The sequence below is a fragment of the Phyllostomus hastatus genome, unplaced genomic scaffold (assembly GCF_019186645.2).
Source record: "Phyllostomus hastatus isolate PE091 unplaced genomic scaffold, TTU_PhHast_1.1 phas_scaffold_78, whole genome shotgun sequence".
Lineage (NCBI taxonomy): Eukaryota > Metazoa > Chordata > Mammalia > Chiroptera > Phyllostomidae > Phyllostomus > Phyllostomus hastatus.
Window position 1 is genome coordinate 135,468 of NW_025334041.1, and position 15,745 is coordinate 151,212.

The 15,745-nt window shown below is 65.5% G+C and overlaps 1 protein-coding gene across 2 annotated transcripts; it reads left to right on the forward strand.

Moving 5' to 3' along the window:
- The first annotated feature begins 6,773 nt into the window (after window positions 1-6,773).
- On the forward strand, window positions 6,774-15,719 carry AEBP1 (AE binding protein 1). 2 transcript variants are annotated; one of them, XM_045828545.1, is made up of 21 exons: window positions 6,774-7,337; window positions 8,856-9,197; window positions 9,696-9,758; window positions 9,886-9,957; window positions 10,088-10,228; window positions 10,303-10,380; window positions 10,741-10,818; window positions 10,951-11,034; window positions 11,157-11,207; window positions 11,386-11,495; window positions 11,571-11,710; window positions 12,005-12,089; window positions 12,194-12,338; window positions 12,428-12,513; window positions 12,742-12,865; window positions 13,130-13,326; window positions 13,463-13,642; window positions 13,815-14,166; window positions 14,251-14,390; window positions 14,535-14,634; window positions 14,833-15,719. In XM_045828545.1, exons 1-21 carry the CDS (start codon window positions 7,085-7,087, stop codon window positions 15,468-15,470), a joined length of 3,459 nt encoding a protein of 1,152 aa, XP_045684501.1. In that variant the 5' UTR covers window positions 6,774-7,084; the 3' UTR covers window positions 15,471-15,719. The 2 variants fall into 2 exon arrangements, with proteins under 2 accessions (XP_045684501.1, XP_045684502.1); XM_045828546.1 differs by having other exon boundaries at window positions 9,696-9,731.
- Window positions 15,720-15,745: the final 26 nt, after the last annotated feature.

Below are 15,745 nucleotides of genomic sequence, written 5' to 3' on the forward strand. Positions count from 1 at the left end.
TAAGGGATTCCCTGCTACATCACCAGCCCAGTACAGAGGACGATGGAGAGATCGGAAGGGCCCCGAGCCGGGAGCTCCTGTCCCTGCAGAGGCGGCTGCGCTGCCTTCACGTGGACGTGTTTACCAGCCAGAAGGCCCCCGAGCCCTGTGGCTCAGGGGCTGTCGCGGAGGCTTCCCCACGCTGCTGCGGCCCAGCGCTAACTCCGAGTCCCCGCTGAGGATGGGGCAGGGCTGGAGGCTCCCCGCTGCTCCCGGGGGCTCGGGCTTTGTGGCGACCAGCCCCATCCAGGAGCCACCCAGAGTCGGTCATTACGACAAAACACACGCCCTTCGCCCGGGAAATCCCGAGGGTGTAAGACCTGGAAGACCAAATATCGGAGCAAAAGCGACTCCTCGTGCTCTTCCCACTTAGGGAGCCCCGTGCTGGGATGGCTGGCGGTGGGGGAGGGCGAAGACCCATGGGCGTGTGTTCCGTTATTTGCGGGCGTGACCCCGCGCGCCTGGCTCGTCACAGACTCCCTGTCCATGTGCTTCCAAAACGCCCGGAGGACTGTCTGACAAACTTACTCGTTCTCTCCGGGACGCGGTGTGGTCTGAAGTTCAATGAAACTTATCCTAAGTGTCTTATTTTGTCTTTTTTCTAATTCTTCTACGATCAGCACACGCCACTTGCATAACAAAGAACTTTGACATAAGAAGAGTGTCCCACCTGGCTGTTCAGTGGGCCCACAGCCAGGTAGGTGCTGAGCCGGGGTGGGGGTGGGAGTGGGGAAGGCAGGGGGCACTGGCGGCCCTGAGGCTTCCCAGTACCCACCCTCTCCGGCCCCTGCGGTTTCTGATGACCCACAGCTGGCAGAATTCCAGACCCTGTATCAAGCTGGCAGGACCGCCTGGCACCCAGCCCACGCAGACACGGGCCACGCACAGGTGTGCACACCTGTGGCCCTGCATGCCCACCTGTGGCCCTGCATGCCCAGGAGCATAAGCTCAGGTAGGAAGCAGCATCTACAATGGCGTCGGGTGGCCAGCAGGGGGCGCGCTCAGCCTCCGCGGCTCTCCGAACCACCGGGAAGAGCTGTCCATCACAGCTTCCCTATCCGTCCCTGGCCTTGCGCGTAGGGAATTACCGGTTTCCCTCGTGGACTCCCATTAGCTGCCTCGGTGGGTTTCTGTTCTTTGCAGCCCAGCGACCCCGAACCACAGCGGTTTCCCAGCCTCGCCCACACCAGGGCGTTTTCTCATCTTTGAGGATTTGACATAGGAAAACTAGTACCCAGAATATTTTAATTTGCATTTTCATGATTTTTACTAAGGTCCACACGTTCGCATATATTTATTGTCCCCTGATGTTTCTCCTTTTGTAACTTTCCTGAGCAAGGCCCCATAGTTCATTTTTTAAAAATGGAAACAAATACAATCTTTAAAAATTATATTAATTAATTAATTTTAAAAGGGAGACAGTCAAATTGGCTTGGAAAATGTATGTAACGTAACAGCTTCCCTTCACCGAAGACTTACTGTGTTCCAGGCGTGACTTCCCAGACTCAGCTCAGGGAGCCTCCTATTTCACCAGCGAGCCCGCCGTGCAGAGGAGACACGCTGAGGCCCCCGGCGCGGCGGGCTCCTCAGTGTCCACTTCTGACCTCGGAGCCTGTCAGCTCCTTTCCCGGTGCTTTCGTTTGCCCTTTAATTTCTCTTTCAGTCGACTTCGACAGAGAGCTAGAACTTTTAGAAAGCTCCAGGTCTCGCTCCTTTCCCCTACAGCCTCTGTCAGCACATACACACAGCACAACGATGCTCTTTCAGCACGAGCGCCAAAGTTTCGGCAGCGTGTCCAGGTGACACTGTGACTTTTTTCCAGGAGCCCCCCCCCATTCTGAACTGAGCGGCCCTCCACTCCCCTCGGACTTTCGCACGGTCCACACCGCGCTCCCTCCCGCACCCCGCAGTCTGCCAGCTGCAGAATTACTCGTGGCTGGAAGCCCGCCTCCCGCCCCCTCAGCTGCCCCTGTCCCATGGCTGCGGTGACCCCCAGGCTCCCCAGGGGCTGTGTCCTGTGGTGAGTGGAAGGAATTTGGGTGAACTCTGCTCGCTCAGCAGTCTGGGCCTGCGGAGCTGGGCGGGGGCACGAGACGGTGGAAAATCACATGTGGTTTTCCCGTTGTCGGAAACCAAGCAAACTGTCCTGCCAGTCCTGCACATGGCCACACCCTCTGGGAGACCCCAGGTCCCCGGCTCTGGAGCCACCTCCTCGGAAGAGCCAGACTACAGACAAGGGGTTGCTTCTAGCCCCTCCCCACTGGAGGGAGCAGCAGAGGGATAGCACAGGCCTGTGTCCTTCTTCCTCGGTCCCTGGAGGCAGACGCAGGACTCCAGGGGACCGGGAGGGGCTGGGGCCTGACCCTGAAGCCTGCAGTCCGGAGCCCGGGGTCCTGGGTGCTCCAGTTAGGCCACCCCCAGCAGCCTTGCTGGCTGGCAGGGCCATAGAGGAAGGCACCTCCAAAGCCATCCTCCAGTACTCAGCCATCCCAGTCCTGGGGCTTCCCCCCAACTTGGCCTGGCCTCGGGTGACTGAGTTGCTGCCTTGGTGGCCCAGAGCGGCCAGTACGTTCTCCCCCGGGCCTCCCAGACCCTGCCGCTCCAGAGGGTCCTGTCCCTGTGGCCTGTGGCTGCCCCAGCTAGAACTTGGGTGCACTGGTCCTGTTGGCTGCTGAATCCCCACCCTACCCAGGCTGAGGTGCCAGCAGGAAGGGCTGGTGCCCGAGGTCCGATGGCCAGAGTCTAGGGAGCTTCAGAGGCCTCGTCTGAACCCTCCCTGCCACTGGTGTGCTGTGGCCTGGACACGTCACGTCTCGCCGGGCCTCAGTTTCCTCACGTAGATGTGGGGAAGTCAGTGCGTGTACTCAGCAAGCATCAATCACTACCCAGCTGCTGCCCACGTGCCAGGAGACTGACTGCAGGAATCTCAGCCTGGGAGCAGGAAGCTGAGCTGTGGTGTCCGTGGGTGCGGAGATCTCTGCTGGGCCCGCTAACAGGGATGAGCTCCCTGAGAGACCCACTCGGCTCTGCCCCTGTGCGGGGCCAAGAGAGGGGCTTTATGGAGATGCCACCTGGAGCTCAGCATGTGGCCCTGCAGGGGCCCCTGCATTCCCTGGACGTGGGTCGGTGGGGGTTCCAGGATCAGGCCCCAGCCCTCCCCAGGCCCCTGGAGCTGAAGGCTGGGGTGGGGCTGACCCTCAGGCCTCCCAAGGCCCTGGCCAGCATCAGCTCCAGGTCCCAGCTGTCTGTGCAGCAGAGAAGATGCCGAGACTCTTCCAGTTGATGGGGGAACTCAAGAGTTAACATTTGTTAGCTCTATAGTTAATAGGGTTAGTGATTCACGAAGGTAGAAAGCCGCTGTTTCCGGAACTGGAGCGCATGACTGGACCCACCCTGACTCCAGGAGGCCACGAGCAGCCTGTGGGCCTGGGGGGACCGTGAGCGGTCAGGGTGGTGCCGGAGCTGTCACACTCCCAGGGGACACCCCCCAGATGTCACCGGTCAGCAGGAGGAAGGATTCAGAAGTTGCTGGACCGCGGCTTTTATCTGGTCGACCTTTCCCCCTGAATTCCAAACCCCTAACCTACACTTCCCTTCCCCGTATAACGAGGGTCAGCCTGAGACGAGACGCCGGGACGGCTCCTGAGGGCGCGCACCCGCAGTCTTCTCGGGTCCCTGGCATCAGAGTAAAGTGCCCACGGAGGCTCCACCCTCGTCTCTACTTACTGGCTCTGGTAGCGACAGGCAGCACAAACACCAGCTTCTGGGTTCACGGTCGGGGCAGAGGGCCCACTTCCGGTCCCCTGGAGGAGCCCTCTGCCCCCTTACAGCGGAGGGGAGGGTTGTTCTCTCCGCAGCTCCAGGACAGGCCTCTGGGAGGGGGAGGGAGCAGGAAGCCCTCTCCCAGGGGTGGGGTGGGGGTGGGGGCCCATCTGCCACCATTGACCAGTCAGGTTGTTCACAACACCCCCCTTGGGCTGCTGTGGGACTGACCCCACCTCAGCAGGAAGAGGGGGTTCCAAAGCTTCTCACTCCGGATCCAGCTCCTCACCCCCTCCCAGTGTGGGGGCTTCTGGCTCCCTCTAGGGCAGGGGAGGGGCACGTGCCGGCCCTGTGTCAGCTTTGCCTACACGAAGGGCCTGCCCCCCGACACGCCTACAGGGACTCTGAGTGCACTGCCTTCTGATCACACTGCCTCCGCACCTGCACCCCCTTCGGGGGCCAACCCTGGGTGGGGGCATTCCTCCTGGTCTCTGTCCAGGCAGCCCCACCCTGGCAGGTGGCACTGGGCCCTCAGGGGTGACGGTGCAGGCCACACCCCTCTCTCTCCCTGTCAGTGGGTTCCACAGGCCTCAGCCCCCACAGCTGCAGGGGGCTCGACACAACCCCCGGCCCGTGCTGGCTCCCCCAAGAACTCTCCTTCCCCACTTTAGAAGCAGCCAGGGGCACCAGCCTGGGTGGCCTGTCACCATCCTGCTTGTCAAGCCCAGTCCAGTCCTGCTGTGGCCCCTCAGCAGGTTTTCAGGGGAAGGGAAGAGGCCGGAGGGGTGTCCTGCAGACCCCAGAGTAGCTCAGAGTCCTTGGACGTGCACACAGACGTCCGGCCTGGTGGGAGCACCGGCCCCTGGGAGGGTGAGCCGGCCACCTGCTTTGCTCCAGGAGCTTGCTGCCTCCTCAGCACACGGGGTCTCCTGACGGGCCCTGGCTGCCGCCCTGCACCCAGACACAGTCCCGGCCCAAATCTGAGGGACTTCTGCGGTGCGGCCTTAAAGCTGAGCTGGGCCCCAGCTCCACCCACCCAGAGGGGTTTGACCTCGCATGGAGAGCAGTCAGCCACCCCTCCACCCCACCTGCCCAGACCCTCAGGGTGAAGGGCCCCACTCCCCGGCCCCCACCCCGGGGCCCAGCTCCGCACGAGGCCGTTGCTCATGCTCCTGGTGGTGACTCACTGTGGTGAGCGAAAGGTTCTTTCTATCCCTTCTCAGTGTTTGCACGGCTTCTATTTTCCCTGGCAGAGGATGCCGGGCCCAAATCTGATCCATGTGTGAGCCAGCGGAACTGGCCTCTGCGGGGAAGTGACGCTCCAGAGCCTCCAGCCTCCCCGCTGCCCACTCGGCTGGGGGCTAGGGAGCAAATTCCAGCACCGTCCTGGCGGCGTGGGGCAGGCCATTTATGGAGAAGAGCTGGCTTCGCCTCCTGCTGGCAGACCAGCCCAGGGACACATGGCAGGGACAGCCGCGAACAAGGAGGCCTGCAGGGGGCTGAGAGCCCCCAGCTCGTCTCCCGGGGAAACGGGTGCCGCCGCTGTGCTGGCACAGCTCGAGTGGGACCTGCACCTCCAGGGCTGGGGACACGAGTGAGGGGCAGAAGGTGACATCGTGACCAGATGGCCTAGGGGGCCCAGCTCTTGACACAGTCCCACTGCCTTGTTCAGGACAAGGCTGAGCCAGTGGGAAGTGAAGGAAGGGCCTGGGGAGGAGGGGGGAGAAGAGGCAAAGCCTTCCAGTCCGGGCTGAACTGGCAGCCACCCCCCACCCCCGGCCCCCCTGGGGGCTGCCCACTCAAGCTGGCCAGGGCCGTGCGGGGCCCTGGGTGTCCTGGCCTGCGTTCTGGCTCTGGAAAGAGGAGAGGAGAGAGACAAGGGCTGTCTGGCACCTCAGCTGGCGGAGGAGCAGTGGGCTCCGACCCCTGTGGGCAGTAGTGAAAGAAGTGGCAGGAGCTGGCGCAGCCCGTGTCCGTTTGGGTGGCGGGTGGCTGTTACGCCTGTGGCACGTCCTGGCACACGGCTTCCTTGGGCTGAAGGCACACACCCTCTCCCCAGCTGGGCAGCACCTGGCCTCCTCTTGGGGCCCCACATCTTCCACGTGGAGCTGAGCTCACAGGTACGGCCCCTGCAACGGCCCTCGATCTCACCTGGGTGCGCCATCTGCTCCAGAGGTGAGGGCAGGAGGCTGCTGCCTGTCACCTCCTTGTTAGGTTCTTGATCGGTGTCCAGGTACCCTCCCTTGGTGGCTGGGAGTGCAGGGGTGGGCAAGACACCCTTGAACTTCTATGGAAATCTCCGCACCCCTGACAGCCCATTCCTGTGACTTACACGGACAGCTTAATGAAAAGAGTCTCCTCCCAACCTGCTCCATCTCCGCCCTTCTCCAAACCTAGCCCCGTGTGCCCAGACCTGGGAGGGAGGGGCACCTTTCCTGGGGCTCCTGCCGCCCGCAGAGCAGCGGCCTGCCCCAGGCAGCTTTGCTCCTGCCCCACCAGAGCGTGGGCTCCCAAGGCCCCGCAGGAGGCACAGGGCGGGTGCATCATGGGCCTCGGAGGTTGGCTGGATGTCTGCATGACAGAGCTCCGGGCCCCCAGAGAAGGAGCCGAGGGTTGGCCAGGTGCCCTCCAGACCCTTCCGCGGCAGTAATGGGGAGGACCCCGAAGGCCCCAGTCCTCGGCCTGGCGGCTCCGCTACCAGCGTTCCCAGTCACCTCTAGCGGGTTCGGAGGCATCTCGCCTCCTGGCCTCGGCTGGCTGGAGACAGGGAGGTGCTGCGGACGCACCCGCGGGACTTCCCATCCACTCCGACCCTCCCTCCCCACAGGCCTCCAGCCCGGGACACCGCCCCCGTCCCCGCTCCGGGAAGTGCCAAGCGCTGGGAGCCCGCTGTTCGGCACCACCCCCGCGCAGACCCTCTATCCACGCCCAGCTCCTCCTCTACCTCCTCCTCCTACCCTGGGGGTGGGGAAGCCGGTTCCGGAAGCCCCGACGCCCCCGCCCCGGCCGCCTCTGGAGCTTTGGAGAGGGCGGTCCGCACCCGAGCGCGCCACGCGGGGCCGGAGCTCCCAGCCGCCGCAGCGCCTCGGAATCTCTAGCCACCTCTGCGTCCCCACCGACCCCTAAGCCACTGCTGGGACCGGAGCCCCTGCGCCCCACCCCGGATTCCTCCCGCGCCTCACCCCGGAGCCCTCCGCGCCCCACCCCGGCTTCCTCCCGCGCCCCTCCCCATCCCCGCCCCCATCCCGGCCTCTGCCCCCTACCCCCCACGCGTGTCCCTGCCATGGCGGCTGTGCGGGGGGTGCCCCTGCTCGGCCTCCTCCTAGGGCTGCTGGCGCTGTGCCCCGGGGGGCGCCCGCAGACGGTGCTGACGGACGACGAGATCGAGGAGTTCCTCGAGGGCTTCCTGTCCAAGCTGGAGCTCGAGCCCGGGGAGGACGACTTGGAGCCCCCTCCGCCCCCCGAGCCCACCCTGCGCGACCGCAAAGCCCAGACCGGGGGCAAGCCGGGGGCGCGCCTAGGGGTGGCCGGAGAGGGTAAGAGCCGGGCAGGGGTGGCCCTGGCTTGATGGGGGCCCCGGGCACCCCACATCTCAGGTGAGAATGGAGGGCCTCCTCAGGGTCTGGCCGCTGTCCAGTCCGCCTGGCTGAGCGGCGGCTCTGTAAGGCACGGGACTGCCCAGATGTCTGCGGGACACCCTGCCAGGCCTCCACCAGTGCTGGCCTGTGGCCCTTTGGACACCGAGACGGACACATGCAGCAGGTCTGCTGCCCAGTAGCTCCGATCGTCCCTCATTCCCCACACCCAGTGGCCCAGGGGCCCATGCTTAAGCCGACAGGAGGGGACTTTGCTGTCCTCTCCCCAGGTTGGTGCTGAGAACCCCTCCTGCCATCCCAAACGGCCGCTCAGCCTGTCTGTGGCTCACGCTGGCTGTGCTGGAGTCACTGCCAGAGTCGGAGCCTCAGCCTCCCCTGGAAGGGTCCCCAGCCCTCCTGCCTGGCTCCTGCTCCCAGGGCACGGAGGAGGAGACCCTATCCACCCCCCCAACAGGAGGGTTGTTGTGAGAACTCAGCGAGATGATACATCACAGAAGCATGCTATCCAGCCTCTTACGTAACCAGTCGTCGGTGTCTCCGTGGCTCCTTGCGCCTCGGGGAGGAGGGCGAGGGTCGGGCTGGTCTCTCTCCCAGGGGACTCCCACCCACCACCCCTCATTCCCCAGGCCAGCAGTCCTTGCCCCTACTCTGGAGGCTCCCTCCAGAGGCTTCCTGGCTCCCCCACCCCCTCCTGGGTGGGGGCTGGTCCTGGGACCCTCTGGGTCTCCCCCACCTTTAGCTCACATTCCAGGCTCGCTGTTCTGGCCTCTTGCCGTTGCTGGGGCTCCCGGGTCTGCGTTCTGTAAAGAGGTTCCCGCCACTCGCCCCCACCCCCATTGGCTTCCTCTGCCTCACGCCGCCCCCCCGCCCGCCGGCCCCTGCCCCTGTGCTCTGTCCCCTGTGTGGCCCCAGGACCCCTGTTGGTTACGGCTTCCAGCCACCCCAGACCCCTTCCTTCTCAGCAAGGCCTTGTCCACAGGTGCCCCTGACTTGGGGAGCTTTTCTTGTCCCTGCAGGGGGTTTCTGGAGGTCCAGCCCTGTCCCTGCCCTGTACCCGTCACTTTGCCTGGCAGTTGTCAGGAATGAGACCACCTTCCCCTTGAGAGGGGGGTATTCCCCCTGCCGAGCCCAGGATGGCTCGGTCACCCAGGTGCCTTCCATGTCCAGCACAGAATAGCCGAGGGGACGTGTCGGGAAGGGGTGCACTGTGGGGGGGGGGCCTCTGCTCCTCAACAGAGACCGTCGGGAGGACAAGGGCCTGCCATAGGAGCTGGGCCACCATGGTGAGGGCGGGTCTGTGGGCCCCTGAGCCCAGATGTGTCGCTGAGGCAAGTGACTTAACCTCCCAACCTGGGAAATGTGGGGTACGCAGGAGCCCCTATGCCCAGCTTGTTGGGAGCCGCGTGGGGCACAGAGTGGGCTGTCCATCAATGGGACCTATATCTGCCTCTCGGACAGCACCTCCAGAAAAGGCCAAAGACAAGGGGAAGAAAGGGAAGAAGGACAAAGGCCCCAAGGCGACCAAGAAGCTGCCGGAGGGGTCCCCCAGGCCACCCAAGAAGCCCAAGGAGAAGCCGCCCAAGGCCACTAAGAAGCCCAAGGAGAAGCCGCCCAAGGCCACTAAGAAGCCCAAGGAAAAGCCACCCAAGGCCACTAAGAAGCCCAAGGAGAAGCCACCCAAAGCCACCAAGAGGCCCCCAGCTGGGAAGAGGCCTCCCACCGCAGCCCCCTCAGAAGCCCCACGGTGGCCACTGCCCCCACCCCTGAGCCCCAACCCCAAGGAACTGCCGCAGGAGGAAGGTGTGTGTCGGTGGTCCTGGGTGGTGGGCTCTGCCCTGCCTGACTGCGGGGAGCGAGGTGGGAGGGGGCCCTGCTTCCTGCAGACCCTCAGGCCCCTGGGCAGTTGGGTTGGAGTTCCCTCAGGTCGCTGGGTGGGTGGGTGGGGGACTGGTGGCCTCACTGGGGGCTTCCTCTCCACTGTCCTGGCATCTGTCTCTTGGACCCCATCCAGAGCCGCCCCTTGTGTGTGCTGGACACGGAGCCTGCCAGGGGCCCTCCTGCTGCAGCAGCTTAGTGGCCGGGCCTCCCCGACAGCAGGGCCTGGGCTCCCCAGGTCACCTGTCTGGCCACCTGGCCCTGGCAGTGCCAGCAGGGTGCTGAGGGCAGAGCGGCCCAGGCATCCTGGAAGAGAGCTGAGGCTCCGGGGGTGTCAGCAGGGCCCAGGAGGGTGGGAGCTCCCGGACTGGCCTGTGGTCAGCACAGGCCTCCTGTTCATCGGTGCTGGGGTATCTGTTGCAGGTGGGGCCCTCCCGAGTCCCTGGCAGGGGCCAAGAGGTGAGGCCCATGCGGAGCACCAGCCTGGTGAGTGGGCAGCACCCGCCCGGTTGGGAGACCAGCAGCCACCTGGGCTCGCTGAGTTTCCCGGGTGCCGGGGCGGGGGTGTCGGGGAGTGTCGTCTTCACGAGGCCGCCACCGGCGTCCCCCCCAGAGCCGGAGGAGGAGACCGAGCAGCCCACGCTGGACTACAACGACCAGATCGAGAGGGAAGACTACGAGGACTGTGAGCAGGAGCCCGCTGGGCGGCCACCCCCGGGCCCCGCCTCCCCATCTCGACCCAGACGCCCGGCCCCGGGTCCGCCTGCCCTCCCAGCCCTGCCGCCCTGCCCCACTCAGCCCACTCTCTCCCCCAGTTGAGTACATCCGGCGCCAGAAGCCGCCCAGACGGCCCCCCAGCAGGAGGAGGCCCGAGAGGCCCTGGCCTGAGCACCCCGAGGAGAAGACCAAGCCCCGGGGGCAGGGGGTGGCGGCCCCAGAGGAGAAGGAAAGGACGGGTAGGATGGGGCAGAGGGGGAGGGGGACGCCCGGTGAGGGGCTGTGTGCCCACCCCTGACTCCCACCCCCACAGAGCCGCCTTTGAAGCCCCTGCCGCCCCTGCTGCCCCCCGACTACGGGGATGGCTACGTGATCCCCGACTACGACAGCAGTGAGTGCCCCGCCCCTGCCCACCTCACAGGGCCAGCGTGGTGGCAGTGACCCCGGTGTCCCCACATGCCACCAGCTGTGCTGCCCTACTCTGCTCCCCTCACTTGAGCTGGGCCTTCCTTCCACACCTTCCTGGTTCCTGACTCTGCGCTTCCTTCAACCTTTCCCTCCCCCCACCCTCTCTGTCATCCTTTTCTTTCTGAGACCCCCCTCCACCCCCCTTCCCCTCTCCGGGAGGACAGCCCCCCCTCCTCCCGAAGATCCTCTGTGATTTCTGAGCTCCAGAACCCGGGAGCTCTGGCTGCGCCGTGGGGCCCTGGGGGCAGCCTCGGCCATCTCAGCAGGGCTCTCCCTCCCCCAGTGGACTATTACTTCCGGCCGCCCAAACCCCAGAAGCCGGACGCTGGGCTGGAGACCGATGAAGAGAAGGAGGAGCTGAGTGAGTAGGATCCTGCCGCTCCCACCCCCTCCGCCCCCATGCCTCCCACCTCCACCCACCTGCCCCAGCTCAGCCTGCCCCCCCAAGCCCCTTCAAGCCCAGGGGTGAGTGACAGGCCCTCCCACTGGTCAGAGAAACCCAAAAAGGAGGGCGGCAGCCCCAAGGAAGAGGAGACGGAGGACAGATGGACGCTGGAGAAGGGCAAGGACCACAAAGGTGTGTGTGTGGGGGGTGGGGGCCGGATGCGGGGCCCTGGCAGCCTGGGTCCTGGTGGCAGAGCAGCGGGAGTGCCAGGTGCTCCAGGGCCCTCGGCACCACCCTCCCTCCGTTGTCCCCAGGGCCCCGGAAGGGCGAGGAGGCAGAGGAGTGGGCTCCAGCCGAGAAAATCAGTGAGTGAGGGGCCTGGGGGCGGGAGTGGGGGCAGAGGGCGTGTGAGGGAGCTGGGGCAAGGGACCCCCCACCCAAGGCCCCATGTGGCAAGGGGAGAAGGTTCCGGGGCGCTGGTTCTGCGTGTGGTGGAGGGAGGGGTGGAGCCACGGGCGGCAGCCTGGGGTGCTGTGTCCGCAGAGTGCCCCCCCATTGGGATGGAGTCGCACCGCATCGAGGACAACCAGATTCGGGCTTCCTCCATGCTACGCCACGGCCTGGGGGCCCAGCGTGGCCGGCTCAACATGCAGGTGGGTGCTGGGGCGCGCCCTCTCCCAGCTGGGCGGGCTCCTGCACCTGCTCAGCCCCCCGGCCCTTCCCCCCAGGCCGGTGCCGTCGAGGACGACTACTACGACGGGGCCTGGTGTGCTGAGGACGACGCGCAGAGCCAGTGGATCGAGGTGGACACCAGGAGGACCACCAGGTTCACGGGCGTCATCACCCAGGGCCGAGACTCCAGCGTCCAGTACGTCGGCTCACAGGCACTGCGGGGGTGGGCAGCCCCAGCCCCAGCTCTGAGTCCCATCGGAGACACTGCAGTGGGCCCCCCGGGGCCCCAGCCCCCTTCTCAGCTGTGACACCGTCCAGATAAGCAAACAGCCCGCCCACGGCCACACGGTGGGCACAGGAGCCGCCACACCACACCCCCTGCTAGCTCCTACGTCCTTGGGCCCAGGAGAGGGGCCTCAGCCCGCTGAGGGCCTGAGGCCTGGGCTGGAGACCACCTCGCCCTGACCACCGACCACCGTCCACCCCCCAGTGACGACTTCGTGACCTCCTTCTTCGTGGGCTTCAGCAACGACAGCCAGACGTGGACGATGTACACCAACGGCTACGAGGAAATGGTGGGTGCCCGTGCCCTCAGCGCGGCCCCCGGCCCCCGGCCCCCGGGCCTCAGGTGGGCTCCGGCCCAGGGTGGGGCGCTGCTCTGAGGCCTGCCTCTCCCCAGACCTTCCACGGGAACGTAGACAAGGACACGCCGGTGCTGAGCGAGCTGCCGGAGCCAGTGGTAGCCCGCTTCATCCGCGTGTACCCCCTCACCTGGAACGGCAGCCAGTGCCTGCGCCTGGAGGTGCTGGGCTGCCCCGTGTCCCGTGAGTGTGGGGGTGGGGGCGGCAGGGCTGGGGGTGGGGCTGGGCCGGCAGCTCGCCAGCTCAGGGCCCTGCCTGCCCACCCGCTGCAGCTGTCCACAGCTACTACACCCAGAACGAGGTGGTCACCACCGACAACCTGGACTTCCGGCACCACAGCTACAAGGACATGCGCCAGGTGGGGGGCTCGTCCCAGGGCGGGGCTCCCGTCCAGGGCTCGGGCTCCAGGCTCACCGGAGCTCGTGTGGGGGCTCCGTTCTGCTCCCATCCCGGACGCGGCCTCCTGAGGGAGGGCAGGGGCTGCACCTACCAGCGAGGCCTTCTCCTGGGCCCGGGCCCCACTCCCCCGCAGTGGGGTGGCCATGCTCCCTGCTGGGCCGTGTGATGTGAGTCCTCTCCCACACAGCTGATGAAGGTGGTAAACGAGGAGTGCCCCACCATCACCCGCACGTACAGCCTGGGGAAGAGCTCCCGGGGGCTGAAGATCTACGCCATGGAGATCTCCGACAACCCTGGGGATCATGAGCTGGGTGAGGCCCCCTGAGCCCCCAAAGGCCCGGTCTTCTTCCCGACAGATCAGAGGCAAAGCCCACGCTGTAGCTTAGCCTGTGCCTTAATGTTCCCAGCTTACCACCCCCGCCTGTCCTTGGAATTCCTCTGGGGGTCCCTGTCTTGCTGGGCCCTACAAACCTCAGCCACGGCCCCCCTCTGAATGAGGAGGCCAGTTTGGTCCTTCCTCAGATCTCCCAGCCTCAGTAGGCTGAATGGCTGCTGAGGATCCTGCCCTTGCACAGGGGAGCCCGAGTTCCGCTATACAGCTGGGATCCATGGTAACGAGGTCCTGGGCCGAGAGCTGCTGCTGCTGCTCATGCAGTACCTGTGCCGCGAGTACCGCAACGGGAACCCCCGTGTGCGCAGCCTGGTGCACGACACGCGCATCCACCTGGTGCCCTCCCTGAACCCTGATGGCTACGAGGTGGCAGCACAGATGGTGGGTGCAGGGTAGAGGGCCTTGGGCGGTGGCTTGTGGTGGTGGTGGACAGGTGATGTGGGTGGGGCTGGAGCTGGTGGGGGAGGTGCCGGACCTCCCTTTGCTGACACCCCCACCCCTACCCTCACGCACCCAGGGCTCGGAGTTTGGGAACTGGGCACTGGGGCTGTGGACCGAGGAGGGCTTCGACATCTATGAGGACTTCCCAGATCTCAACTCAGTGCTCTGGGGAGCTGAGGAGAGGAAATGGGTCCCTTACCGGGTCCCCAACAACAACCTGCCCATCCCCGAACGCTACCTCTCCCCGGATGCCACGGTGAGGCTGCCGCCTGGCCAGCAGGGCCTGGGGAGCAGCTGCAGTCCAAGCCCAGGAGCTCTGGGCACTGACGGCAAGGTGTTGGAGGGATGGGGCAGGGGGAGGGCCAGTTCCCGGTCTCCCTGGAGGGTGGTGGAAATATGGCCCAGGCCTCACACAGGGCTGCCCCCAGGTATCCACGGAGGTCCGGGCCATCATCGCCTGGATGGAGAAGTACCCGTTCGTGCTGGGGGCGAACCTCAATGGCGGCGAGCGGCTTGTGTCCTACCCCTATGACATGGCACGCACGCCCAGCCAGGAGCAGCTGCTGGCCGCCGCCCTGGCGGCCGCCCGCGGGGAGGATGAGGACGAAGTGTCTGAGGCCCAGGAGACCCCGGACCACGCCATCTTCCGCTGGCTGGCCATCTCCTTCGCCTCCACCCACCTCACCATGACTGAGCCCTACCAGGGAGGGTGCCAGGCTCAGGACCACACCGGGGGCATGGGCATCATCAACGGGGCCAAATGGAACCCCAGATCCGGGAGTGAGTTGGCGGGGGAGGGGCCGCGGTGGGCGCTCAGCGTGGGGCGGGGCGGGGCTGACTGCGGTTCCACCTGCCCCCACACAGCCATCAACGACTTCAGCTACCTGCACACCAACTGCCTGGAACTCTCCATCTACCTGGGCTGTGACAAGTTCCCGCACGAGAGTGAGCTTCCCCGAGAATGGGAGAACAACAAGGAAGCCCTGCTCACCTTCATGGAGCAGGTGGGCGCTGGGGAAGGGCAGGCGCAGCCTGGGCGGTGGCTGGGACAGGGTTCTCGGGAACTCCGGCCCAGAGGGGCCTGCACAAGGCTGGGGGTGGGCGCAAGGGTCAGCATGCGGACACCCGCCCTCGCTGCCTTCTCGCAGGTTCACCGGGGCATCAAGGGGGTTGTGACAGATGAACAAGGCATCCCTATTGCCAATGCCACCATCTCCGTGAGTGGCGTCAACCACGGTGTGAAGACAGGTACTTATATGTACACCTCTACCCCAACCCAGGGGGGGCCCAAAGCTGTGTTTGGTCTTGGCAGGTGAGCCCTGGCCTATGCCAGCAGGGCCCGGTCCTTCGATGCCTCCAGAGAGGGTCTAGGGTCTGCCCCGGGCAGAGGGGGTCTGCAGCCTGGGATGGAGTGCCCTCGGACAACTGAGCCCGTCCCTCTTGCAGCCAGTGGCGGCGATTACTGGCGCATCCTGAACCCGGGGGAGTACCGGGTCACAGCCCAGGCGGAAGGCTACACACCAAGCGCCAAGACCTGCAACGTGGATTATGACATCGGGGCCACCCAGTGCAACTTCATCCTGGCCCGCTCCAACTGGAAACGCATCCGCGAGATCTTGGCCATGAACGGGAACCGGCCCATCCCACGCATAGACCCTTCACGCCCCATGACGCCCCAGCAGCGGCGCCTGCAGCAGCGACGCCTGCAGTATCGGCTGCGCATGCGCGAACAGATGCGGCTCCGCCGCCTCAATGCCACTGCGGAGCCAGCCACCACCTCTGCGGAGCCAGCCACCACCTCCGCAGAACCAGCCACCTCCACATTGTCCCCCATGTTGATTCCCGCCCCCTCCCTTGTCCCCTCCCCTACCCCCAGCTCCACCCTGGAGCCCTGGCGCTTTCTACCTGAGACCACAGCTGACTGGGAGGAGTCTGAGACGGAGACCTACACGGAGGTGGTGACAGAGTTTGGGACTGAGCTGGGGCCGGAGGAGGAGGAAGGGGAAGAGGAGGAGGTGGCCACAGGCCTGGAGTTTCCCTTTACCACAGTCGAGACCTACACGGTGAACTTCGGGGACTTCTGAAAACAGCCCTGGGAATGCCAGGCCCGTGCCAAGGGCCATGTCGCTGGGCCAGCCCGGCAGCCATCCGCAGCTAAGGCACCTGGTGTGGGTGTGAGTGTCACCGACACCTGAGAGCCAGGGTTGGCCCAGCTGCCGACTTCAGAGAGGACACACGCTGCTGCAGGGGGGGGCCAGCACAGCGAGCCCAAGGTAGACTTCTCCACCTGCCCAAGCCACAATAAACCAGCTCACGGCACACATGTCACTGACCGCTGGCCCTCCTGCCTGGCTTGGGG

What these genes read in the sequence shown, in the direction of transcription:
- AEBP1 (XM_045828545.1), top strand. Translation starts at nt 7,085, where the DNA reads ATGGCGGCTGTGCGGGGGGTGCCCCTGCTCGGCCTCCTCCTAGGGCTG. An exon ending in GCTGGGCTGCCCCGTGTCCC is followed by an intron (nt 12,339 to 12,427) that starts GTGAGTGTGGGG and finishes CACCCGCTGCAG; the next exon opens with CTGTCCACAGCTACTACACC. An exon ending in ACCTCTCCCCGGATGCCACG is followed by an intron (nt 13,643 to 13,814) that starts GTGAGGCTGCCG and finishes GGCTGCCCCCAG; the next exon opens with GTATCCACGGAGGTCCGGGC.